Source organism: Physeter macrocephalus, chromosome 11 (genome assembly GCF_002837175.3).
Source record: "Physeter macrocephalus isolate SW-GA chromosome 11, ASM283717v5, whole genome shotgun sequence".
Classification (NCBI taxonomy): domain Eukaryota; kingdom Metazoa; phylum Chordata; class Mammalia; order Artiodactyla; family Physeteridae; genus Physeter; species Physeter macrocephalus.
Genome location: NC_041224.1, coordinates 101403213 through 101430593, shown reverse-complemented (window position 1 = coordinate 101430593; position 27381 = coordinate 101403213). Strand labels below are relative to the sequence as shown.

Sequence of the window (27381 nt, the reverse complement as noted above, 5' to 3'; positions counted from 1 at the left end):
CGTGAGCCATGGCCGCTGAGCCTGCGCGTCCTGAGCCTGTGCTCCGCAACGGGAGAGGCCACAACAGTGAGAGGCCCGCGTACCACAAAAAAAAAAAAAAAAAAAAAAAAAAAAAGTAAATAATTAGCAATTTTTTAATGGGAATCGTATCTATCTGAGTCCATGAGTCTCATGTTTCTTAATAATATAACATGCCCTTCCTGGGTTTTGTTAGCATGGGTGGCATTGTGACCAGTTGTGACTCGGTGATTACCAGTAAGGAGGCTTTTTGTTAGAAGCCGTTGCTGGTCATAGAGAGAGAGACAGAGAGAGACAGAGAGAGACAGAGAGAGACAGAGAGAGAGGGAGAGAGGGAGTGTTTGTGTGTGTGTGTGTCTGTGTGTGTGTGTCTGTGTGTGTGTGTGTGTGTTTATATTCCACCTTGTTTCCTAAAGGCTTAGAGTCAGTGAAATTTTTGTAAAAAAAAAGATTCATTTTCTTTTTTTCATAAAGTTAACCTTTGAAAAATAATCTTTTAACAGAGCCCTCTGGTAAGAATATTCAGTATCTATGTTACAGCCCTTGGTATATTTATTCTTCCAATCTAACTTAATCTATTATATTTATTAATATATAATATTAATATATTATAGCCCTTTGTATGTTTCTTATTCCAATCTAACTTAAATTAATAAAATCACAGCATTGTCATAAGCTTGCCTCTTTATTAGACCAAAGTGAAACTATACTTCTATTTTCAGTGTAAAATTAATGATAGTGTTAGAAACTGTCGGAATGCCAACCTCACGTTGCTACAGTGATAAAGTTTAGCACATTCATATAACAACTAACACCATCTCAGAGTATCTGGGGTGGAATTACATGTTAATTTTGAAGCACATAAAATAGTTAAAAATCAATTTAAAGTTAAGGTTTTAAAAGCATAATGTCTTTTGAAGGATTGCTTATTGATTTTAAATATAACTATCTAATTATATATGCATGGACTAAAGTATGAAGTCAACTGCTTTGTAAATGCCAGGAGGCTGTTTTTCAGTAATAGTTGAGATGCTTACGGGAAACTAGATTGCTGTATTGCTGGCGAAGAAAATGGCTTGTGAGGTTATTTACAAGTTTTGCCCCATGGTCACTGCCATACATCAATAATAGGTATTATTATAGAGAAAGTCTAAGTGTTTCTGCTTATGAAACATTATAAATTCTGTTTGGAGTATTTTCCTTGCATTTTTGCCATCATTCACTTTCCTTTTTTGGCTGTGTTATTGCCAGTAGAATTTAAAGTAGTACATGATTTCAGTTGATAAAGATAATGATGTATGTCTGTAAATTGTATTCACTGACTAGATTATAATTTCACAGTTCCATTATGCCTATTGCCAGTAAAATTACTGTTTTTATAAGCTTTATTTTCTAGACCTTGTATTTTATATATGTTTATATCAAACAAAGCATAATCAAGAAGTATATCTTTCCAAAGTTTCAAATTAGTGATTGCTTTTACCATGAAAAATAAAACAGGCTGGGATGTTCATAGAGAATTGATTTTATCTTTGCACTGAGATAGTAGCAGTTTAATATAATGTAAATACACTTGCATAGATGTTTCTGAGGCTGATCAACAGGAATTATTTTATTTCACACTGAGTAAAAATTATTGAATTTTCATGTGAGTGGAAATGCTATTTGTATGTTGTTCTGATAATTTGGTAATGTTTACCTTGCTTACTCGGTAAATTGCATCATTTCATTAGAAAGCACACACTTAATAAATAGAATAGGTGTAAAACCTTTTTACTCCATTATGAAAATGTTACATGTAGACATTTGTTTAAGTAGAATAAAGTAAATTGGTCATTTATTAATAAGACGCCAAAAAAGCACAGTAGCAAAGAGTATATAAATTGTCATTGTGCTTTCTTTTTCTTTTGGTGTCTACTGTAATTCTTCCTACATAGCCATACCCACTCACCTTTTCTGCCACAGGTTATATTCACAGACACAAAAGGCGTGAGAAACCGGCCACCTCAACTTTCCGAAGTGTGACTTCAGGACAAGCTATTAGACAAAGACCTAAACAGAGGAGCAAGGAAAGACAATGATACAGGAAGCTTGAAGTGCTGTGGGTTTCATTTCTGTACCATCAGTAACCTCGGTTTCATGATTCAACATTTTAGATGTAAATAATTTACAACAATAAAAGTAAGAGCACATTTATGTGGAATAGAAGTAAATAATTTAGTTCTCAAATGTGGGTACCCCTAGTAATGAGAAACCATTGAGAGGTATTCATCAGGTATCTTCAATGGACTCTGCAAATGTGTGAAATTTTGTGATTTAAGAATTTGTTTTCTTTATTTTGTTTTCAGTGAGAAGTAAGAGCAGTCCTGTGCATGGGGAGGAGGGGACAACAGAAGGAAAAAGACAATGATAATGACTTGGGGCTTGTTTTGACAGTGGATACGAGTGGTCTCACCTCTTGAATTCTAAGATTTAAGTGATATTCACCTGTATGTGTTGATAAAGAGCAGACTAATTCTCTAAGAATTTTTAATTTTACAAATAATATATAAGCTTTATTTGATTTAAATTGGACTCTCGCAGTGCATGATCAGAATTAAAGAGTCTCTGGTAAGCCAAGGAGTAATAGGACCAGGTTGACATCAGTGAGATGGAGAATTAGATAATTACAGGCACACCTCATTTTATTGTGCTTCACTTTATTGCGCTTCGCGGATATTATGCCTTTTACAAATTGAAGGTTTGTGGCAACCCAGCATCCAGCAAGTCTGTCAGATTCATTTTCCCCATAGCATTTGCTCACTTCATGTCTCTGCATCACCTTTTGGTAATTCTTACAGTATTTTAAACCTTTTCATTATTATTATATTTGTTACCGTCATCTGTGATGTTATAATAGCAAAAAGATTAGGGCTCGCTGAAGGCTCGGATGATGGTTAACATTTTTTAGCAATAATTTTTTTTTTTTTTTTTTTTGGCGGTACGCGGGCCTCTCACTGTTGTGGCCTCTCCCGTTGCGGAGCTCAGGCTCCGGATCCGCAGGCCCAGCGGCCATGGCTCACGGGCCCAGCCGCTCCGCGGCATGTGGGTTCTTCCCGGACCGGGGCACGAACCCTTGTCCCCTGCATCAGCAGGCGGACCCTCACCCACTGCGCCACCAGGGAAGCCCTAAAGTATTTTTTAATTAAGGTATGTGCATTGTGCTTTTGGGCATAATGCTATTGGGCACTTCATAGACTACATTATAGTGTAAAAATAACTTTTGTATGCACTGGGAAACCAAAAAATTCATGTAACTTGCTTTACTGCGATATTTTTTTTATTCTGGAACTGAATCCACAATATCTGCAAGGTCTGCCTATGTTACCAAATGCTTCTGACAGAATTAAAGTACCAGAATAGGATAACACTCCTTTTCACACTTTGTACAATCTCATCCTTTTGGAAAATAGACCAGAATTCCAAGTCTCTTTCCTGACTTCATTCCTTATTGGCCATGAGACTGTCAGCAGGTTCTTCAGCCTTCCTGAACCTTGCTTTCATTAACTGTAAAAATGGAACTAGTAATGGTACCTGCTCGTGTGGTTGTTGTGAAGATTAAATAAGATGATACACCAAAGTGTTAAGCACAAAGGCTTAGTATATGGTATTTAAGAAATATTAACTAATATAAATTATCTTTACATAATCAATTTTAATATTTTTTGAAGAAGCCGTACAGAGGTCACAGACACAGGCTTTGCAGAGATTTTATACTGATCCTCTGCTCTGCCACACATTAGCCATATGACCTTGTGCAGATTTCTTTCTAAGCCTCGGTTTTCTCATCAGTAAGATAAGGATAATAATAACTGTGAGGATGAAATAGAATACATAAAGCACTTAATACAGTGCCTGCCTCATAATAGCACTCAAAACTTTTTTTTCTTTTTTTTTTTTTTTTGGCTGCCTGGCATGCGGGATCTTAGTTCCCCTACCAGGGGTCGAACCTGTGCCGCCTGCAGTGGAAGCACGGAGTCTTAACCACTGGACCGCCAGGGAAGTCCCAGCACTCAAAACATTTATATGTGAGTGTGTATGTATTTATATGCATTATATAATATGTGAAAACTTGCACACACGAGAAAAAGACTTGAAACAGCCTCTGTACCCACACCCTGATCCACAGCCCTTTACTAGGATGTCTTTCCTCCAGAGTACATATAATTCTCAACAAGTCAGTTGTTTGACTTCCCAAGTCACAGAAGATCACCAGTCATAGATTAGAAGTGAAATAGGAGCTGCTAAATGCTGGATTTGTGACAAGTGTGAATTCACAGAAGATTTATGGAACTCTGTAAGACTGGGAACCCTTTTAGGGCAAAGGCTGGTTGATATTCTTTGCTGCACCTAGTAAGTGATTAATAAATGGTCCTAAATTGAACTGAGGGATTTTTAACATAGCATAAAGGATGTTTAAAATGAATTTCTTTTCAAAAGAAGATAAAGTACACATCCATTTACAAATCTTTATTTGCCAAAATCCATTTAAACATTATAGAAAAAAGTCTATCAAATCACTTAAATGAGGGGATTTGTAAAGAAATCTCACTCCTCAGAGATGTGGGCTATATGAGGAGGTACTTGCTGTAATTACCTCCATTGGTCATTTCATCTCAAAGTATAGCCCTGGTATTAGCGTGCTTTAATTCTACCTATGTTACCCTCCTTAACTAACACTTCCCAGTGCTATTGGTCATGAGCATGAAGTTCTACTCAGGGACTTGCTTCTGGAGAAAAACCTATCCTTCCTAGGTAAGTATTGCTTATGTCCTCTCCAGCATATGTTATCTCCACGAGTGCTTAAATATATATTTTTAAAAATCTTCCACTTGCAGTTATTATGTACTAAAGGAAGAGAAAACAATGATGGATGCTGTGCATGCTATCTTTTATTGATTTAGAACTGAGCAGGAACTCAGTTACCTAATCCCCTGTATATACAGCACATGCACAGGCTTGCAATTAATATTTTATAGCATAAGTGGCTGAAAAAATGCTTTAATATCTGTTGCAGTATTACTTTTGGTGTCATGAGATATTAGCCATAATCTAGGCCTTCTGAGAGAAAGAAACAAAAGAAATATTGTCCATAAAATACTTTATATATTAAAAAGAATTGTTAGAAAAATTCATGTTAGGTATTTTTGTCTCATGTATGGAATCAACTAGTACTTTTACTTGAAAATGAAATACTGAGCTTTTATTATTTTTATGCCAAACATGAATTGTCATCATAGATTTAGTATGATTTTTAAAAATCTCACATGTATGCATGTGTTTGTGTGCCAATGTGGAATCTTATTACAGATTGTTATTTCTTTCAACATGTCTTACGCATTAGAAATTAAGCCTCAAAAGGCGTTCATGTGATAACTGATCACAGCAACCATAAAGCACTCTACAAGGAATTAATTCCTCTTCTCCATTTTAAATGTGGTAATTTGTCAAGGTTCTATACAGATCGTATTATTGTACACATCTGTTTTATGTAGATGTTTAAGAGTTTGCATAGTGTATTTTTTTTAGTTTAAAAACATCAAACAATATTGGATTACATAATTTTTGCTCCAAAATGGACAAGACTTAGCCAAGGAAAGTCAAATGAATGGTCTTATGTCAAGTTGGGGAAGGATGTTGAATACAGTCCTGCAAGAAGTCTGTTTTAACTCTTAATATTCAATATTTTTATTAGCGACCTGGAGAATGGAGTTGAATGTGTTATAAGATTGTTGATAATTTTAAGATGGGGTATACCATAAATATCCTCCAGCAAGAGTTAAAGAAAGCTGATAAATTAGGAAAGTGGCCTCAGATTACTGAATTAAATTTTGCTATGTAAAAGCAGCAAGTTTTTTTTTGTTTTTTTAGCATCTTTATTGGAGTATAATTGCTTTACAGTGGTGTGTCAGTTTCTGCTTTATAACAAAGTGAATCAGTTATACATATACTTACGTTCCCATATCGCTTCCCTCTTGTGTCTCCCTCCCTCCCACCCTCCCTATCCCACCCCTCTAGATGGTCACAAAGCACTGAACTGATCTCCCTGTGCCATGCAGCTGCTTCCCACTAGCTGTCTATTTTACGTTTGGTAGTGTATATAAGTCCATGCCACTCTCTCACTTTGTCCCAGCTTACCTTTTCCCCTCCCCGTATCCTCAAGTCCATTCTCTAGTAGGTCTGCATCTTTATTCCCGTCTTGCCCCTAGGTTCTTCATGACCATTTTTTTTTTTTAGATTCCATATATATGTGTTAGCATACGGTATTTGTTTTTCTCCTTCTGACTTACTTCACTCTGTATGACAGTCTCTAGGTCCATCCACCTCACTACAAATAACTCAGTTTCGTTCCTTTTCATGGCTGAGTAATATTCCATTGTATATATGTGCCACAAGAAGATGTGGCACATATATACAATGGAATATTACTCAGCCATAAAAAGTTTTTTTTTATATAAGAAGAACAACTGAGATGTTCAGCATATGGAAAGAGGGTGAATTAGATAGAAATCACTTTTTAAAATCTGATAAAAAACAGAGTGTATAATGACTCAGAACCAGTTGGAATGGATGACCTATGATGCACCGTGAGATATGTTGTAGAACTATGGAGTTCCGATAATATTATGAAGTATCTGATTATATTGATCTCTCAGTGACCAATACGGCACGGCCAAGTCTATTGTTTGAAGCCACTGACTGAGCAGTCATATTTTCAAGACTGCTTGGTATTACTCTCTTGGCACCATCTGCTTAAGAGTAGTCAGGCCCTCGGCACCACTTCTTTGCTTCGACTAGCTTTTCTCTGCTTCCTTCCTGAGGACTAGAAGACCCCACCAGGGAGGAAAAGCAAAGGGCTTACTCATGGCTTAAACTTAGTCCCAGGTCCTTGACTCCTTTGATTCCGGGAACTGAGTGCACTAGACTGGATTGGCCATGGCTGACAAAGGCAGTGCAGAAACACGCCAGGGAGTCATTGCCACTTGCATACGTGTTCAGAAAGGGGACTTAATATGGAAGGATCCCATCTATTCCTCTGTGCTCTAAGATCTAGAGGTAATTATTTTATTGAAGCATACTAAAAATGATACTTAACTGGTGTTTTAGCTGTCTTCATGTAACCTCAGTCCTGTTTTGAAGCATTTCCTCATCAGCGTACGAAGAAGTTGTTATTTTATGCACTTTAAGCGTTTTAATGTAGTACTGAATTAATACATGTTTATTTATGGTTAAAACATGAAAATTCAAAGCTTTGTATGGAGTATTGTTATGGGGTTGTTCTTTTACCTTGTAAATACCCCTTCACAATGGTTAATCATATCTAAAGTACTGTACCAGGTAAATTTAGATAGATCATCAAAAATATTGGCATATAAATAGACCACTAAACGTATTTTATGTTTTCTTGTTTACATGTGTACACCGTGAATTTTGTTGCAGAGACATTGCAAACATGTTTGTTTTACTTTGATTTTTTTTTAATAAGTGAAGGTAAAATCAATCTCTTTCCCTCCATGTCTCTCTCTCTCTCCTTCCCTCTCTCCCTACCTCCCTCCTTCAAATCTGGACTACTTTCAAAAGACAAGGATTCTTATTGTTTATATATTACCCCTTCTTAAGAATTATGACTTCCTGAAATTTTTTATCTCATTTAAAATTTTCCACCCATTGTGCTCGATATGTCATTTTATAAAATACATATTTTATCTGACCTCTGTAAAACAGAGAGGTCAGATAAAAGAGAAAAATAAAAATAAATCACTTTTATCTTAACCCTAATAATTTCTTAAATTTTCTTGATTTATAACCATGTACTGAGCAGTTGCTATGGCACAAGATTTAACCAGGCACTATTAGAAAGACAGAGAGTCCTTTTCATTGAAGATTTGGGTGTACTCATGGATTTATCCTATCTTGTAAATTTATCCGTTTTGTACTTCTCAAAATGTATATTGTATTAAGAGGAGTCAACGTTGAATAAATGACTTTAGTTTCTCCAACTCGAAAATATATTTTATTCACATATTTGTTCGAAAAATAAGTTACTGAGTCAGGTATTATTTTAGGCATTAGACATAAGTCAGACAAAGTCCCTGCTTTTGTAGCGTTATGGTCTAGTAGGGAGACAAGTTACAAACAAGTGAATACAGGTAATTTCTAGCAATTTTCTCAGAGTTCTTGTAATTCTTTTATTCATTATTCATTCATTCTTTTCAGTTAACTTTTGTCGCTTGTGTTCTCTGCATGCCAGGAGCTATACACTAATTACTACGAGGATGATGATAAACACTCCCGCCATCCGGCTATTCACAGTCACACACACTATTGCCTTGTCCGTCCCAGTAAGAATGCAGTTTCATCTAGTGCGTCTCACTTGATTGTCTTGATAGTGAAAATAAATACATTCAAGGCTGCTATCCTGCTTCTCCTATGAAATTTTTGAAAGAAAAGTACAGATTATATGAAAAATCAATAGCTACCCTTTACATATGAAGAAAATGCTACTGGCTCATAAGCTACTTTTCCTGAAGTGGTGATAGAATTTTACTTACTCATCTGTTCTCTCTCAGTGGCCCCTTCCTGCTTCCGTGTGCTTCTCGGACAGCTAGTTGAGCTCATTAGCTTGGCTGTCTTACCACTAAGCTAACCACTCTTTCTTTTGGTGCAGCAGACAGATACCTTTAATACTTGCTATGGGCAGGTACCATTAGGGATTAAAAAAAAAAAAAAAAAAAAAAAAAACTTAAGTCAAACATGGAGCCTTCCAGGAAAATTTCAGATAAGTAGAGGTCAGTTCTTTCCAAGGATAGTTAATTTAGAATGAATATTTATTTATTTTTATTTATTTATTTTTTTTTCGGTACGCAGGCCTCTCACTGCTGTGGCCTCTCCCGTTCTGGAGCACAGGCTCCGGACACGCAGGCTCAGCAGCCATGGCTCACGGGCCCAGCCGCTCCGCGGCATGTGGGATCTTCCCGGACCGGGGCACAAACCTGTGTCCCCTGCATCGGCAGGCGGACTCTCAACCACTGCGCCACCAGGGAAGCCCCCTAGAATGAATATTTATTGATCAGCATTTAAAGTCTCAGAAAATGTGAAGAGCCTGCTGCCCACTTTTAGGCTTGGAAGCACAAAGAACCCTTCTTGAACTTTAAATTGACCAGTGTCACTTGTGACCATCCTTATCCCCTCTGCTAAGAGTTTGTTCCATTTCTAACATCAGTGAAATAGAAAATGTATTATGTCTACTGATGGAGATGTTTTAATTTGTATCTCTCAAGTAATTAATGAAACCACGTTTTGTTATATCCTCTCTCTGTCTCTGTCTCTCCGTCTGTCTGTCTCTCTTTTTTGAGGGGGTGAGGGGAGAGAATTGGACAAAAGGCAAGGGAGGAAAGGAAAATAGTGACAGCCAGAAGATGACAGACTGTTTGCACTGTTAGGGAAGATATGAAAGAGCTTGTACCAAAGACTGAAGATGAACCATTCACCCTCCATGGGTTGGCATATCTCCAGGTCGGAGGGACTTTCATTAGTGACTTCCACAGCCACTGTCTGGTGCAAATTCTTGTGAAGTTTGGCTTAATAAGGATGGCTCTGGAGTTATTTTATTCTTTCCAGTGAATGTTGCCCTGTTAGTAGAAGCTAACAATTATTTTGAGTGACACCTGAGAGACATTTGCTTCATCCCTTCCTCACCCTACCATGTTTGGTCTTGCCTTATGACAAACCAGCATATTTTACATGGGTGCTTTTCTAGCATTCATGTATTACTCTGTGGGACTCCAGGAGGGTATAATCTGTAAAGCCAAATAGGCTTACTGAAGGATGTCCCTGGCTGTAAGAAATTAGGATCTTTGTTTCTAAGAGTTCATCTACTTCTGCTGCTTTATTCCCCACCTGGAGCAACAGTGCTCTGGGGAAGTGATCATGATGTGACAAACGGGGGATTATGACTTTAGGTGAAGAATAAGCAGTGAGAATTAGATGAGATTTAGAATACTAGGATTGTGTTTACATGCAGATGTTAGCAGTAGAGGATAAGAGACTAGAAATAAAACATATGGTGATATAGGCTAAAGGGAACTGAGATGGTTGGGTATTTCAGAAGGTATCAACTATTTAAATTCCTAACTAAAGGTTAAAAATTAGATGCAGTTTTCAGGGTAACAGGAACATTATATTGGGGGCAGGATGTGGGAATCTGGGGCCTGTTCTCCCCTTCCTGAAGAAGTTGTCAAGGTGAGGGACCATCTTTACTTACTTGCCTTATTGAATATGCTTGTGCACGCTTCTCCCTGGGACCAAGAGAAAAGAACCACAGACGTGTGTATGCTGCTGAAAGACAGGTTCTTTGGAACTTTGAAGACAGGTCCACTTAATGATGGTAGTCTTCCTGCTTCAGGCCCACAGCTCTTCCGTCACCATTGCTCTGGTTAGATAACTCACATCTGCCAATATCTGCTTTCCTGGCCACTGATGCCAAATTAAAACTTTTGGTTGTAAGTGACAGAAATCCCGTCCAACTAGATTATATGCACACACAGAAAAGGAGAATTTATTAGTTCAGAGATATACCCGTGAAGTCCAAAGGAGAAGTTTGCTTCTGATGTGTCTAGAATCCAGAAGACAAAACAGTGTCATCAGTTCTCCTTTTTTTTCCCTTTTGTGTTCTTTTTTTCCCGTTGGCTTCATTCTTAGACAACAAAGATGATCCCTGGCAGTTGCTAATTTGTTTACTCTTGAGAGTTTGTAATCCCAGGGAACAGTGGTGCTTCTCATTGGTCTCATAATGAATCTTAGAAAGGGCTCTGATCAGTTATTCTGGGTCAAGTGTCCACTCCTGTGGCCGGGGCGGGGGCGGCGCGGGAGGACCGTCCACCAGAATCACATTGTGAGAGTAAGGTGGCAGTGCCAGACAGGGCAGAGTACAGGACAGAAAAAATCAAATATCTCACCCCACAGAAAATTAGTTACAGGTTGGAGCTTTATTCCCCATAACCAAAAGGCATCGGGGGTCAAATCTGTTACTGTTATTGTTGGGTTGGTTCCTTGGTCCTGTGTGTTTGTGTATCAGTGTGTAGAGATCAATTTTATGTCTCAGAGCTGCTAATATGCCTCCCTCCATAGAGATTCGTTCAGGGACAGTAGGGTCTTAACGTCAGTGACTACGCCTCAAAGAGCTGGGGCAGACAAAGGCTAACATTCATCCATTCCACAGAATTTTGGAGTTAGAAAGAACTCTGTCACCATCCAGTCTCCCTGTTCTGTTTGGTGGAAACTTGCCCCAGACCTTTCATCACAGTTATTGCCCTCCCCCTCCCAACAACTTGCCCTGAATTCTTTTTACTCTGCCATGCTGATTTGTCCCTTCTCTTGTGGCATTAAACCAAAAGAATTTAGAGCGATGCAGTATAAAATATGGAAGAGTTTTGCTTTTGTTGTCCATGTTCATGTCCTCTGTCTCCACAGTCACCAGTCAGCAGGGGCCAGCCTACCCTGCCTCACTTTGCACTGTCCTGGCTTGTGACCTCCCATTTGTTTCCTATCTTTAGGGCACTTCAATTTTCACAAGTATTGTCCCCTAAAGACATAAGCAAAGGACAAGGTCAGAGCAGTCAGTTGTATTCCTTATTAGTGGCTTCGATAAGAGGCTTTGGGGGAAGAGGTTAAAACTAATGGCTGTAATGAAATTTTTAGGTTCTCTAAAGATTTCATTCATCTGTGTTATCGCTCTCCCCATTAAATGCATATCTGTTCTGCATACCTTTGCCCATGGTTTGCATAGCATAGTAACATCTACTACCAAAACCCTGCTAACTTCTTAAATTGGAAAGGCTGTGAAACTTACTCTTAGAGAATATAAAAATATGGGATGCAAAGGTCATAGCACCAATTATTGAATGAGACAGTGTTTTGGGGGAAAAAAAACCCAGAAAAACAAGATACTAGAGTAGAAAAGATATACTGTAGTTTTCACTTGTATTGATGTGTATTTTTTGCCCTTCCCCAATTTAGTAAAACTGTAACAGGTGTTAAAGAGTTTCTTTGTGTACGAGGTATTTTAACCTAGCATTTTAGGAACGTTTTGACAAATTCATAGATAAAAGGCCATGTCAGAATATTATTTTTCTTTACGTTTTCAGATGTTATGAACTGGAATTTTGCATAATTTCTCTGGGAAATAACTGTATTTCTTAAATTTAAAGTCTTTTAAGAAAAAAAAAAAACCTCAAACTTCTTGGCAAAAAGAAAACCTCAAACTTCTTCTTGGCAGTCCTCATACCGTGCTATGATTCTTAAGTATATGTTAACTAGTTTCAGATGTGTTTTGTTCTCTGACTCAAAATCACGCCTTTATTTTTAAAAAAGAAATTGTGTAATCAGTACTTAATTGCTTTGGATATTTTGAGCATTTAGAGGAGAGGGTAATTAAAAGGCCCGAGAAATTAAACTTTCACAGTGTTCTTTACATATGTGTGATTCCTTTTTAAAAAAGTCCTCTAAAGGCAAGCCTGACAACTTAAAAACAAATGAAGATCTGGATTGTCTTAAAATGTAACATCAGTTTTATCTGTGGATGCAGTTTCATTGGTTTTTTAGTTCTATTGAAGAAGGGATCATTAAAATGCTAGAAATCAAGTGATTATTTCATTCATCTCCTCTTTGGTCAGGTGTCAACTAAATACTATCCAACAGATAGCCATCCCCTCTCTTGCGTTTCCAAATCTTTTAGGAGGAAAATGAGAAAAATTTCCCCACTTCATAAGTATTACACATGATCAAATTTAAATATTTGCCATAATTAAGAGTGGTATATGGTCTGTTGGGACAAACCAGTACTTGGCTGTGGTGGGCTCTTGCCTATATCTGGCTATTTGAGAGGCCCAGGTGTTGGCAGTCACTTAACTTCTTTTGGCCTCTTTTATCATATATAAACTGGAAGGTTGGAAGACTTTACAAGCTCAGAAATACTGTGTTTCTTAAGACACGCTATCTAAATACCCTACATTTTGTGGATCTAGAGGCTAACAAGTCTGCTTTTAAATGAGAATATTTTTATATTAACTTTGATAATGAACACTTGAGCAATGACATTAACACGCTTGTACTTATGAAATATATTAGGTGTTTTTAATATACCTTAAATCAGAAGAGCCCTACTTCCTATTTGCTACATTAACTGAATAAGTTAGGTATACAGAATTTGGAGATTGATTTCATATTGATCCCCAGCAATTCTGGGAAGTTATACTAAACGTACTATTCTAAAACATTGCTGTTACTCTTTTTTTTTTCCCTTTCTAACAAATGTTATTCTTTCTTTTTTTCTTAATCCTGATTATTTTTTCTTGAAGAAAACAGCAGGTTACTTAAACATCCAGTTTTCCACTTGGGAAGTTCAAAGAATCATAAGTAACCTCTTGGTTCCAATATGTACAAAAAGCTCTAAAAACGTGGATGAAACTTATGATTCCCAAGGAAAATATAAATTGCAAAACTGACTGTATAAGAGATGAAAATCTAAACAGACCAGTAGCCATAAAAAAAAAAAAAAAGGGAAAAGTAACCAAAGAGCTTCCCACTATAGTAGCAGCAGGCCTAGATTGCTTATTATGGGGAATTCTGCCCAAACTTTAAGGAATGGATAAATCCAATGTTATTTAAAATACTACAGACCAAAGAAGAAGGTAGGAAAACTTCCCATGAGTAGTCCCTTCCTTGATGATCAAGATGTACCTCAGAGCAGACAGCTGGGGCCAGGGGTGAAAGATAGCAGTGAAAGTCATCAAATACAATCTTGAACTTTGGGTCACTTTTGTTGTCTCTTAAATCAGGAAAGAAAATTATTAAGTCAGTCCAGATGGGCTTTGCAGAAGACATGGGTATTCTTAAAAATACATTTATATTTTATTCAGTTACCCTTTTGAGTCTTAAATATGTGCCAAGCATATGTTGGTGGGGAGAATGGGGCAGTGAATAGGCCCGGGATTTGGGAGACAGGCACATGCACAATGAGACAAGGGAATGAACAAAGAAGGAGGCAGAAGGGAAGTCACGTGGGATGATGACTGAGCCATAACCTCGAGAGCCTAGAGTTGGAACCCTGACCCACCCAATGGTCAACCAAATTTTAAATCCATACCCAGTGGCTTGGATAATGATGTAATGGTAAGAAATCTTTGAAGGTCTGGGAGCCAGGAAAGGAGCATAATGCAAAGGCCAGGAAATCAGGTCAGATGGATGGGGCTGACCTTAAAAATCTCCCAGTAGGATGATCCATGATAGAAACTTCCTTCTCCTCGGACCTAGACCAGGTGAGCAAGGCCACCTGTTCATAAATGCTACTTCCTATACTTGCACTCTCATCTTCTCTGAACTTTGCCAAGTTGTACCCTCCTCCTTTCTTAGGAAATCTAGGTTGAAAGAAATAGTGTGAAGATCGAAACAAGGCAGGTAAGACAGTGAGAGTTTAGAAAATAAACAGAGAAGATACCCAATACATAATATAGTACTTCCGATATGTGGAATAACCTTTTTTTTTTTAAAAAAAAAAAAAAAGCATAATATCTGATGGTGACACAGACTCCTAGAAGCTGTCTTTTGAGTACGGTTACTATTGAATCAACTTCATATTGAGAGGGAGGGAGGTGGGGGGGTGGCATGGAGAAAGCATATGAATACTTTTGTACTTTGAGGTTCTCCACAGAAAGATGGAAAGATTTCCTAGCCTCACCTGATGTTTATCTTCAGGAAATTTAAATTGTAGGTATTGTGTTAGTAATTTTGGCGCAGTGAACAAGAGTGTAGCATCTGCCTTTTAAGGGATTTTAGTGTGTGCGTTTGGATTGCTTGGTGACCTTTGAAATTTTGTTTTGAGCTGCTGTCAGAAACATAATCATTTTTCTTTCTGAAACAGATTTTAACATCTGCAAAGGTTGATCAAGCTAGGATAGTTTTAATAAAATATTAATCTCTTTTTTTTAATGTCAACCCAGCTTTTAAAACTGTTCATCAGCTACCTGAAACATCAGCTCAAGGCACTTGGGTTGATTTAATAAATGCCTTTTCCATTAAACATTCTTGTAGCCAGAATGCATTTAGAGGATAGAAATTTTTTCAGTCTTGTTCATCCACAGTCCAGTTTTCCAAATTCTCTTGTTTTTAAAGTAAGATTAATTTTATTTCCTTATATCAACAGTTAACTTAGAATTTTTTATATTTCAAGCAGGGGAGATTGTTTCAAATTCTAACATCAGTCCTTCAAAATTTGGAGGATAACAACTGTAACCAAATTTAATTTAAATATCTAGTTTAAATATGTGTCTTGTCATTAAAAGGTTATTTACGTTTAAAATGCTGACCTTTCAGGATCTACGCAGGAGTGTTCTAAAACAGAGTTTCTGAACATTGGCCATGAAACCACTGTCTTGGCCTGACAAATGGATTGGAAATAAGCTACCCAACAACTGGGAATGGGCCATTAATTTTAATCAAAGGTGATGCAGGAAGGCGAATGGGATGCATGACAATGTCAACAGCCCAGTAGGTGTTAAGAGACCACACAGCCTTCCTTGTTACTTGGTTGGGCCATTAGTTGAGGTTGGGTGAAGACAGAAAGCCACGTCTGGAATTGAATGACCAGGTCACTCCAAAATCTAACAGAGAACTGCTCATTTCAGAATCACATTGTAATGCCGTTAGAAGTCAAGGACAGCGTCTAGAAAATATTGGAGGACTTTTTTTTTTTTTTTTAACCAAGCACCTAGGTAGTTTTTTCCAACTTTGTCAAGCACTCTGTTTTCCTGCCTCCTTTCCTCCTGAATGTCTCATTGATATTTACAGAGGATCAAGAAATCGAACAGACTTAGAAAAAAATCTCAAAGCCTGTTTGCTTTTCAGAATTACATACTGTTAGTTGTAAAACTTTGGTAAATGCCAGAAACAATAGCCGACCAAAGGTATTAAGCAGGGTAATTAATTCTCTATGGGGATCTCACTGTCCTTGTCTCTTTCTTATGTTCTTGTATGTAGGAATAGTTTCACTAATTGAAACTAAACTTTCTTAATTGCTTTAATGAAAGCATTTGTTTTATAATTGTAAAGGCCAATGTCAATATTGGCTTGATAACATTAGTGATATTCATGGTGGTAGAAGGCTTTTCTTTTCATCAGTAAGTATACTTCATTATTTTGAGTATCTTCAATTATAAGAAAGGTAGCGTATGACAGCTTGAATTAATGATGTTTATAACAAAGACATAAAAATGCAGAAGGGACAAAGAGGCATTTTTATATCTATGCTTCCAGTTTGTTACAAAAGTTCATTTATTCCGACACAGCATTGCATATATAAGAATGATATGTATGACTGCATTAGTAATTTTTACACATTTTTAAGAAAGAAAAGCAATTATATTGCTGTCTTGTTAATGGAATACTGTGATAAGTAATAGTATTTGTTCATCCTGTAGATGAAGATCAGCTCCGTGCAAAGGGTTATGACAAAACACCAGACTTTATTTTACAAGTACCCGTTGGTAAGTCCTTAACCTCTGCTATGCATTTGTTTATAGAGAAAAGGGATGTGTTTTTCCCATAGCTTTGAAAAATTGTGTTAATGTTAGCAAATGTTACCAGAGAATCTAGATTAGCTTGATAATTTTGTATCTAAAAGTGTGAAATAATTGCAAAAGATTATTTTAAAATAGCAGAAAATTATAGGTTTAGAAGAAACCTACACCTTAAAAACTCTTATGTATATTTGAGAAGTAAACATGTGTTCTAAAGACATTTTGGTTACCGTTTTCAAGTCATTTCTCTAAGTACCGAATTTTTAACACAGGGTTCTATTGAAAAGCCAGGCTCACTTGGTTTGCTTTCACATTACTTGTCAACTTATACAGGCAGTCTCAGAATAGGAGAGAGACTTTTGTAAATGACGAAAATAAAAGGGATGCGATTGTAGCATAAATGTTCCTTGTTACAAACATATACGATGTGTTGTTTTATAATTACATCCATAGATGATGGTGAGGGCTAAGCCTCTGTTCATGAATGTGAAACATAGAGAGACCCAGACAGAGTTCAAAATTTTCAATTTTCCCTTCCCTTTGCTCTAAATTAGTAATGCTTTGTCCCTTAGCTGTAGAAGGGCACATAATTCACTGGATTGAAAGCAAAGCCTCATTTGGTGATGAATGTAGCCACCACGCCTACCTGCATGACCAGTTCTGGAGCTACTGGAATAGGTAAGGCCCCATTATTTTTCTCTTAAGATAAACGATACTCAGCTGAAATCTCATTAGAAAAAAATATTTTGTTTAGCTGGTAAAAATGCTAGTAGCCTTTGTTTCTAGTAAATACCGAGACTTGATTAATGTATTCACTTCAGGTAATTTCAACTTCTTTGCTTTCATAATGTAGCTTCATTTTTTAAAACGAAAAATCTCTGCATAATGTCAAAATTAGTATAGGCGCCATTTTCCATTTTACAGTGATGATGTTGGTGTCACTTAAAATACGAAAGATAGGATGTGATATATATTATGATATTGACACTGACTTTTATCCTCTTGATGTAGAGATTATGCTTTCTGTCAGATCTTAAAAAAATATTTTATCCTTAGCTCTCTGAGGAAAGTGTCCAAACAATATGAAAGATCAAAACAAATTACCTTCCAGTGGTAGAAAATAGTTTACCTACCAACTTCAACCAACATTCCCAAAGGCATGGAGATCTCAGTGGTTAAGAAAAGGATGGTGTTGGAGGAGGGGGGAGGATGCCATATTACTGAGTACCCACCATGTGTTTGGGCCTGCAGATTATCTCAGTTAATACTCACAAGAAAGTTACTTTTATTCCCATTTTACAGATAACTAAACTGATACTCAGAGAAAATGTAACTATGGGTACAACTAGTTATCATGCTTTGTCTTTCTCATGTCTAAATCTGTGCTACTTTTAGCACAACTCTATTGTAATTTACAGTACAACTTTTGAAACTTTGGCCTTTGCTAGTATTGGAGTCCCAAGCTTTCACACCACGTATTTTTTACCCCTTATATCAGAAGGCAGGTCAAGGGGTAACCTTCCTAGATTAACTGTGTTCCTCGGTCACTGGCCAACTGTAAGAAAACAATAATAAGATGACATTGGTCCGATCATTAAGGAGAGAGACAGTAGCATCTGTGGACAGTAGTCTTACCCTGGAAAAAAACAGTGACAGCCTACAGAATTTGGCATTATATTGCTACTCAGCTTTACAAAAGGCCAGTGGACCTCTCCCATAGCAGATGTGCTAAACTAAGCCCACTTTTTGCCATGGTAACAATGATCATGACAAAATGCTAAATGTAATGGCTTTCTTGATTTTCTTGTGTAATTGTGCATAGCATCCGAGCTTTACTTTACAGGGATGGAGGAGGAAAGTGCAAAATGTTTTAGAAATCAATGCTGCTTCAGCGTTTCCTGTCTTTTATTCAGCCATTATTCAAATCAGCAGTAATGTGACAAATTGAATTTCAGATTTTTAGCAATTTTATGATGAGTTTGAAATAGTATAGAAAGCATCATTTTTGATATTATAGGGAAAGCAATGACAAGAAAATTAAATTGCATAAGTTTAGGTTGCTAAGGGATTTTTAAAAAACTGGTAAACTCAATCATTATGCGTTGAGACTGTCTCCCCACTTTGGTACTGATCAAGCCTTTTATGAGAAACAATTAGAATTTGAATCCCAAATTGTAGAGCTTACTTGAAAATTCCAAAGGCACATCTTCATTCTAAAACAACTCAACTGTTGTTTGAATGTCTACTCTGTGCTTAGCCCTCCCCATTTTAGAGGCTGATTAAATAATCAAGTCACGTGTATGGTAGACCTATGGATTATTCACATGGCCGGAGGGGCATCTGAGCAATGGATAACTTAATAGCTTGACTTGGACTGGATTTTGGATTATTTTGTTGCCTGCTGTTTTAAATTTTAATGATGTTTTATTTACACTACTATTGACTTACATTTCCTAAACACATTGTTTGAATGTATACCAGCTAAGTGGACATAGTTCATTTAGGGCGTGTTGTGTGGTAAGGGAAAGCCAGCCTTAGTTTTGAGTGTTCCAGATCATTCAAGGGGAGAATGCTTTACACAAAAGTCACTAGTTCACCAAATTTCTGCAGAGAGGCCAAGAAATGCAGATCATGCTGACATTCAGTATGGAACATAGAGGCATTTACTTGGATATAGAATTTTGGTTGTAATAATGATACAGACTTATCAGTGATGAGGCATTTTGACAGAAGGAGAACTTAGCGCAGTTATGAAAGTTTGGGATCCTACTTTTTTAATATTTTGCCTCAACACAACTCACACAGCATTAGCTAAAATTCTTCAGAGTAGGAAGAAATCTTTCCCACCTATAGGTAGCCTTTCAAGGAGGCTGTTGGTTGGCATTTGGGTTAATTGCTTTATTTGTAGGATAAGCCTCTAGTCAACATAAGAACTGTTTTCTAGTGTCACACTATTTTTCTTTTTTTCTTCTAGTTTTATTGAGATATAATTGCTATACAGCACTATGTAAGTTTAAGGTATACAGCATAATGATTTGACTTACAGACATCATGAAATGAAAAAATTGTCACATTATTTTTAGATTAAACATGGGATTTTATGATAAGACTGTTCAATGTTTGTGGAATCATAATCTTGTCTAAGCCTATTTTTCCACATAAGTAACTACAGAGCCCCTACATTTTAGTTTAATATTTCTCTAAGAGTTTTCTTTTTATGTAAATTAGTATTCTTAGCCTTTCAGCAGCTCCTGATCACACCCTCCCTCTTTATTAAAACATACTCTTTGTTTGGCTTCCAAAAGATATTCTTCTGGGTTTCTTCCGCGCACACCAGCAACATACTCTGTCTCCTTTGCTATCTCTTCTTCCTCTTTCCAGCTCTAGGCTGGAAAGCCCTGGAACTCAGGGCTCACCCCTCCTCCCTCTTCTGTCTACATTCTTCCTGGGTGTTCCCTGGAAGATCTCACCAGAGACTGTGGCTTTATATTCCATCTCTATGCTGCGATCTCCTAATTTTTACCCTCAGCCCTAAGATTCCCCCTGAGTATACATTTGTTCATCTATCCAGCTGGCTACTCAGTATCTCCTCCTGGTTATCTAATAGGTATCTCAGACTTTACATATCCAGAATTAAACCCTTGACTTTCTTCCTCAAGCTTGTGACTCCCCCATTTCCTCCCAAGCTCAACTAGTGGCACCACAATATCTCCAAATCCTCAACCCCGAGTATCATCACCAATCCATCAGCAAGTCCATTCAGCCCTACCTTCACCACGTCTCAAATTGTGCCTTGTATCACCACCCCACCTGCTGCCGCCTCAGCGTCTGTAAGCATCTCCTGGACTATTCCTGTAGCTTCCAAACTGGTCTCCTTACACTCAGCACTTGCACTCCTGTGGTCAGTGTTTCATACCCCAGCCAAATTGACTCTTGGAAAAGATAAATCAGATTGGGTCGCTTCCCACCACATTTAAAATAAAATCCAAACTCTTTACCGTGACATTCAGAGCCCTGCATGATCTGCCTCTCACCACCCCCAATTCTGTCCACACCTGCCCCTCACCCCTCACCTAAGGTTCTCTCTGTCTCTTATACTTCCTTGGCCACGCTGGCTTTCTCTGTCTTCCCTGAATCTACACTGCTTGTTTCTGCTTCAAGACTCTCACTCTGGCTAATCCTTCGCTTGGAACTATCTTCACTTGGATCTCCACATAGCTTGCCCTTTATGACATTCAGGTGTCTGCTCAAATGTCCCCTCCTCAGGGGGGCCTTCCCTAACCACCCAGTCTAGAAGGCATCACCCTCATTCATCCTCTCTCCTCACTCGGCTTTACTTTCCTTCATAATACTTACTCCTGTCTGAGCGAATGAATAGACAGTAGTTGGAAACATTTATACAAACACCAATTTACTTGGTTTGAAAGAGCTTTACCTTTTATATTGCTATTTCTAATTACTACACGTAGGGTACAGTTCATTCCTTTGTAATCAAAGCTTCAAGAATTTTCTCCAGCTTAATTAACCTCAAACAAATTTAAATTTTGCAATGTAGTCACCTTCCCTAAAATCAGATATTGAGTACAGAACATAAGCTGCCTTTTCGGCAAGTGGGCCCTCATCCCAGGTATGGTCTTTTTTTTTTTTTTTTCTGCGGTACGCGGGCCTCTCACTGTTGTGGCCTCTCCCGTTGTGGAGCACAGGCTCCGGACGCGCAGGTCCAGCAGCCATGGCTCACGGGCCCAGCCGCTCCGCGGCATGTGGGATCTTCCCGGACCGGGGCACAAATCCGTGTCCCCTGCATCGGCAGGCGGACTCTCAACCACTGCGCCAACAGGGAAGCCCCCAGGTTCGATCTTGATTAAAGAACTCCTCAGAACTCTTCCAGTTCTGTGGGGTTAAAAGAATGCCTCTGAGAAGCATCATTTGAACCATAACATAGCCCCAAATTATATAGGGCTATGTATACAAATGTATAGAAAATGCATATATATTTACATATATCTGTATATATATATCTCATATACTTAGGGCTATATATATACAAATTGTATAAAAAAACATATTTCCTTATGCAGTTGGAAACAAAAAATACCTTCTCGTCCTACTTGTCTAGTCAAAAGGTGGGTTCTTTGACAATTTGACCTACCTTACTAAGTTTATTTTCTTATTGAGATGGTGACAGGTAAAGAAGAAACTAATTCTACAATGTGAGGCCAGAATATACATGGGTTCTAACTTGTGGCCTTTCAAAGAGGCAGAAGCAGACACCCTATGCTCACTTTAGTGGTTGGAGATAAAATGGGTCTGTTTGGATGAAAATACTGATGACTCTAAATTCTAAGGACAGTGAGAAAAATGCCTCATTTTTCTAGAGAACTTTTATAGACTTTTCAGATGTATAGACTTCTGCAGATCTATATCATGAAATATAGCATGTTTATTTACGTACGAGTTTTAAAATAGAAAATAACCGATAAGTGGCAAATGCATTTTATGAAGTTTTTTAGGCAAGTATTTTTAATCTTATATTGATTATTTGCTTTCACAAAACTTCAGCAAGGTCTCTTGTTTGATATTTGACATGGAATGCCTTGAAAATCCTGAGCAGAAGCTATTCTCTAGTTTCTTTAGGGCTGCGTGAAACTGGGCCCACCTTAACACGTGGGGGCCTGGGACAAGAGTATGATTGGAGGCCTATATACAATGTGCCCAAATATTTAAGGTTGTGTATCAAGTTAACAGACAGTAAATAAAATCTGTTTTATCCTGCATGAAGATGTGGAAGTTCAGATCTGCATTAAGAATTCCTGGACTTCTTGGAGATCCAGGCTGCATATGGCAGTGTAGGAATAGGTGCTGCCACTTCACAGCCCATCTCCCTTTTCTTATCACCTTTGGCTCTGTCCTACACCTGGGAAGGTTTTAAGCCCAGCCCAGCCTGCACATCCAAAGCTCCATGTATTGATACCTTCCCACAAACCTCTGCCCTTGGTCATCTCTCAGGCCAGAGGTACACACTCTGGTGGTCTGCCCTCTTATCAAACAGGCAGGCCCTGAGAGTGGTCTCAGGACTATTTGATCAGGAAGTGCTGAGGTCCCTGGTAACATGGAGTGTGACTTAGAAAGGTATTGGAGGGAACAGACGTCACGTGAAGATGTGTCCTATGCTCTGCAGACTCCTCACCCTATGGGCTATGGTACAACCAGAGGAGGCCAGAGCAGAATCCTCTAAAGTTTGGGTCCAGGCCATGGACCCCTCTTGACTGGGACTAAAGGTATCAAAGGAAGCAAGTATATTTGTCTTCCAAAGTCATCTCTTGTGCTGATGTTAGGATATGAGGGGAGTTGAGCACCAGAGGAAATATGGGCTTGATCACATTTACGTCTCACTGAAAAGATGAAGAGCTGAGCTCCATCTGTGGGGTTTTTGAACCTTTGGCTCCAGAGAGTCCACCCTCCTAGAGGCAATAGTAAGCTAATACCTTCTGCCACAAGAATCGATTTGACTTTAGTTCTTACCTCTAAGTATTTTTTAAAGATTGGTTATTTACTCAATGGTTTAGTGATTGCTTTCTCTGGGCTGTGCTAACTTGAGAGGCGAGGCATTTAGAATGGGGCTGCCAAGCAGTTAGAGTTAAGGAAGGTATTTTTCAGAGGATGTCCAAAAGTTTTTCCTGTATGAAGATACTTCCAGGAAGCCTTCAATTAGCCAAGTCACAGATTTCCAGTTATTTCAGTTTTGTTAACAACAAGGCTGATCACATCTGTCTTAGGTTGGAGAATGTGCCTCAGCTATAGAAGCTCTTGCAAACCTTCAATTACAGCAGCCTCAGAAGGCACTGCTGCCGTATACTAACAAGCAGTCATCACCAGCAACAAGAGACAGATTGACTAATAATTATCAAATGCACCGGAGAGGGCCTCTCTGAAGGTAAAAATATAATAATTTGCTTTTCCATCTCTTACAGTGGTGCTGGTTGTGAGATACTGATGTCTCATTGTTCCAGAGAAATACTTGACACTGTTATTAGTTGGAGTAACCTCGAAATATTTTAAAAGGACGAAGGAAGCGTCTCCTGTGTAGATAGTACTTTTATGAGTTCTCATAATGGTTAAGTACCATTTTTTTTCTGCATTTGGAGAATGAATAGCAAGAACTTTGCCCACCACAGAATTCATATTTTCTGCCATTGTTAATTGTTTTCCATGTTGACTTTAAATACAAAACTGAATGAGGAGTAGAAATGTTGTCTTAGGCCATTGAAGTGGTATTTGCAATAAAGAGATAGTGGTTGAGAAAACTGGAATGAGTTAATCAAGGATTAAAGGGAAAGAAAATAGGCTTATAAGGAAATGTCAGTGAATCACAGTTTCTCAGAAAGATGTCTATCTGATATTACCTTCAAGCATATACAAGATTTTTTTTAGTTGGGGAGGAATGGTGCCTATTGACCAGTTTCCCAATTCCAGGGGACCAAAGAATTGTTGAAAGCATAACTCTTCTTGCTGAGCTATTATGATAGAGTTAATATGAATCACATATGTTTCAGAAGTATTACCACAAATCAAACCAACAAGCAAATGATTGGGTGTCCATTCTAAGGACGGAAACACAACGGTTATGATTGTCCAGAGAGAGTAAGAGAAAAATAAAGGAAGTGACTCAGGAGCACAGTTAGTCAGGAGCCCAAGGATACAGAGTTCATTTTTGAAAGTAATTTTGGAATAATGGAGATCAGGTTGAAATTGCTGCTAAAATGGCTTGGGGTTTAGGGCAGTGATTCTCAAGCTTAACATGTATTAAAATCACATGGTTGGAACTTTTTAAATATTGATGTGCGATTCATCCCTGGAGAACTGATTTAATTGGTGTGTGGTGGAGCCTGGACCTTAGGAGGTTTTTTTTGTTTCGTTTTGAAAACTTCTGATGATGACGTTGACCTGCATCAAGTTGAAGTCCGCTTCTTTACATGGCCTTCATTTGCCAGCTAGCCCCAGCATTCCTAGCCTAGGTGCTTCTACATAGAGTCTTCATGAGAAAAAGAAGAGGTTTTTTGAGGAATACTGGTTCAGATCAGCAAACACTTCACAGACACTTGTTAGTCACTTGGCACCTGGCCTCTGCCTTTGAGGGCTTCATAGTGAGGACTGAGGCAGTAAATTGCAAAGACAGAACCTGAACCCAGGTCTCCCTCTGAACTCATACCTGTGTTCTTTCTGCTCCACCATGCAGCTTAATGTCAGTCATAGTGATAAATCTGTTATAAGAGGCTACTTACTCTGTCACTTAATGCAGGGATCCCCAACGCCTGGGCCACGGACCAGTACCGGTCCGTGACCTGTTAGGAGTTAAGCGGCAGGCGAGCAAGTGAGCGAAGCTTCATCTGTATTTGCAGCCGCTCCCCATCACTCGCATTACCACCTGAGCTCTGCCTCCTGTCAGCATTATGGTGAGGTGTATAATTATTTCATTATATATTGCAATGTAATGGTAATAGAAATAAAGTGCTCAATAAATGTAATGCACTTGAATCATCCCGAAACCATGCCCCCCCAACCCCGGTCCTTCGAAAAATTGTCTTCCACGAAACCGGTCCCTGATACCAAAAAGGTTGGGGACCGCTGACTTAATGGGTTTGCTAAGCTGAAGCTAAAAATCTCTCCAGCATATGAGGTGTAGAGATTCACCTTCATGTGGTTCAAGAAAATGGGCCAGACGTTCTCTGTTGCTCTCCTTATTGTGTATTCAAAATGCACATCTGTAGGATTAATATAAAATCCTGTCAGATATACATACCTATGCACTCGGAACATAACAACCCCTAAATTGTTGTATTTGAAATCTACAGAATCAGTTTTTTTTATATATGGTACAGAAAAAAGTAAGCGTGTAAGAAGTCTGTTTTAATGAGTAATGGTGTTTTTAAAAACAGCTTTAATGAGATATAATTGACATACAATAAACTGCACATATTTAAAGTATATCATTTGACAAGTTTAACATATGTATAAACTCATAAAATTATCACCATGACAAAGATAGTGACAAAGATACCTACCACCTCTACAAGTTCCTTGTACCCCTTTATCATCCTTCTTCTCAATCCCTTCAGTTGTCTCTGCACCCAGGCAACCACTGATCTACTTTCTGTCACGATTCGTTACTTTACATTTTCTGTTTTCTGTAAATGGAATCATTCAGCATATACTCTTTTGTCTGGCTTTTTTTTTTTTTTTTTTTACTCAACGTAACTATTTCATTATTCATCCATGTTGTTGAACATATCAAGAGTTCATTTTTTTCATTGCTGGCAAGTATTCAATTGTGTGGCTGTCCCACTGTTTGTTTATCCATTCACTTGTGGATAGACATGTAAGTTGTTTCTAGTTCTGGCTACTAGTAATAAAGTTTCCATGAACAGTCATGTAAAAATCTTGTATGGTTTCATTTCCCTTGGGCAAATACCTAGGAATAAAATAGTTGGGACATTTGGTAAGTGTATTTTTACCTTTTTCAAAATGATTAAACTGTTTTCCAAAGTGGTTGTACCATTTTATGTTCCCATCAGCAGTTTATGGGAGTTCCAGGTGCTCCCTTCGGTCAGTCTTTTTAACTTCAAACTTTCCAATAGTTGTGTAATAGTGTCTCAATGTGATTTTAGTTCTTCTGTAATGACAAATGATATTGAGAATCTTCTCATATGTTTATTTTTATCTATTTGTCTTCTTTGGAGAAGCGTCTGTTCAAATCTTCGGTTCATTTTTTAGTTGAGTTGTTTTCTTATTATTGAGTTTTGGTAGGTTTAAAAAATATCATGGATTTAAGTCCTTTATCAGATATATGGTCAGATATGAAATATTGTCTTCCAGTCTGTGGCTTGTCTTTTCATTCTCTTAACAGTGGCTTTCAAAATCAGAAGTTTTTAATTTTAATGAAGTCCAGTTTACCAGACTTTTTCTTTTATGGATTATGCCTTTGATGTTATATCTAAGAAATCTTACAGATTTAAAGATTTAAAGAAATCACAGAGATTTTACCCTTGTTTTCTTCTAAAAGATTTATAATTTTATATTTACATTTAGGTCTAGCATCCATTTTCAGTTAATTTTTATGTATGGCGTGATGTATGGCTTGAAGTTTATTTTCTTGGATATGGATATCCAGTTGTGCCAGAACCATTTGTTGAAAAGCCTATCCTTTCTCCCCTAAATAGCCTTTACACATATGTCAAAAATCAATTAATCATATATGTGTGGGCCTTTTTCTGAATTCCCTATTTTGTTCTGTTGGCCAATTTTTCTGTCTTTATACTAATTCTACACTGTATTGATTACTATAACATAATTTTGAAAACAGGTAGTGTTAGTCCTCCAACTTCATTTTTCTTTTTCAAGTTATTTTTGTCTATTTTTGGTCCTTTGCATTACCACGTGAATTTTAGAATCAACTTATAAATTCCTAAAAAAATCTGCTGGAATTCTGATTGGCATCACATTGAGTTTATAGATCAATTTGGACCCTATGTATTTTATATTTCTTGATTCTATAGGAAGTGATTTTTTTTGTTTCAATTTCCAATTTATCATGTTAAGATAGGAATACAGTTGATTTGGTGTATTGATCTTGCATTATGCAAGTGGGTAAAACTCATTTATTAATACTTTACTTATTTGGTAGATGCCATTGCCATAGGATCTTCTATATAGACAACCATGTTGTTTATGAATAAAGACGGTTTGCTTCCTT

General features: G+C 37.7%; 1 protein-coding gene across 5 annotated transcripts in view; it reads left to right on the top strand.

Annotated features, from left to right (window-relative positions):
* The window catches only part of CDIN1 (CDAN1 interacting nuclease 1), a 229711-nt gene that overhangs the window by 106778 nt on the left and 95552 nt on the right, over window positions 1-27381 (top strand). For 4 of the 5 annotated variants that reach the window (XR_003681836.1, XR_003681835.1, XM_007128496.2 and 1 more), the window contains 3 exons: window positions 4745-4812; window positions 16533-16598; window positions 17204-17309. Coding sequence is in view for 3 of the 5 variants with exons in the window: in XM_007128496.2 (XP_007128558.1) it covers window positions 4745-4812; window positions 16533-16598; window positions 17204-17309 (240 nt within the window). In the remaining 2 variants the exon portion in view is untranslated. Of the gene's footprint in view, window positions 1-4744; window positions 4813-16532; window positions 16599-17203; window positions 17310-23602; window positions 23927-27381 lie in introns of those variants that run through there. The other variant, XM_007128497.4, reaches the window with a different exon arrangement.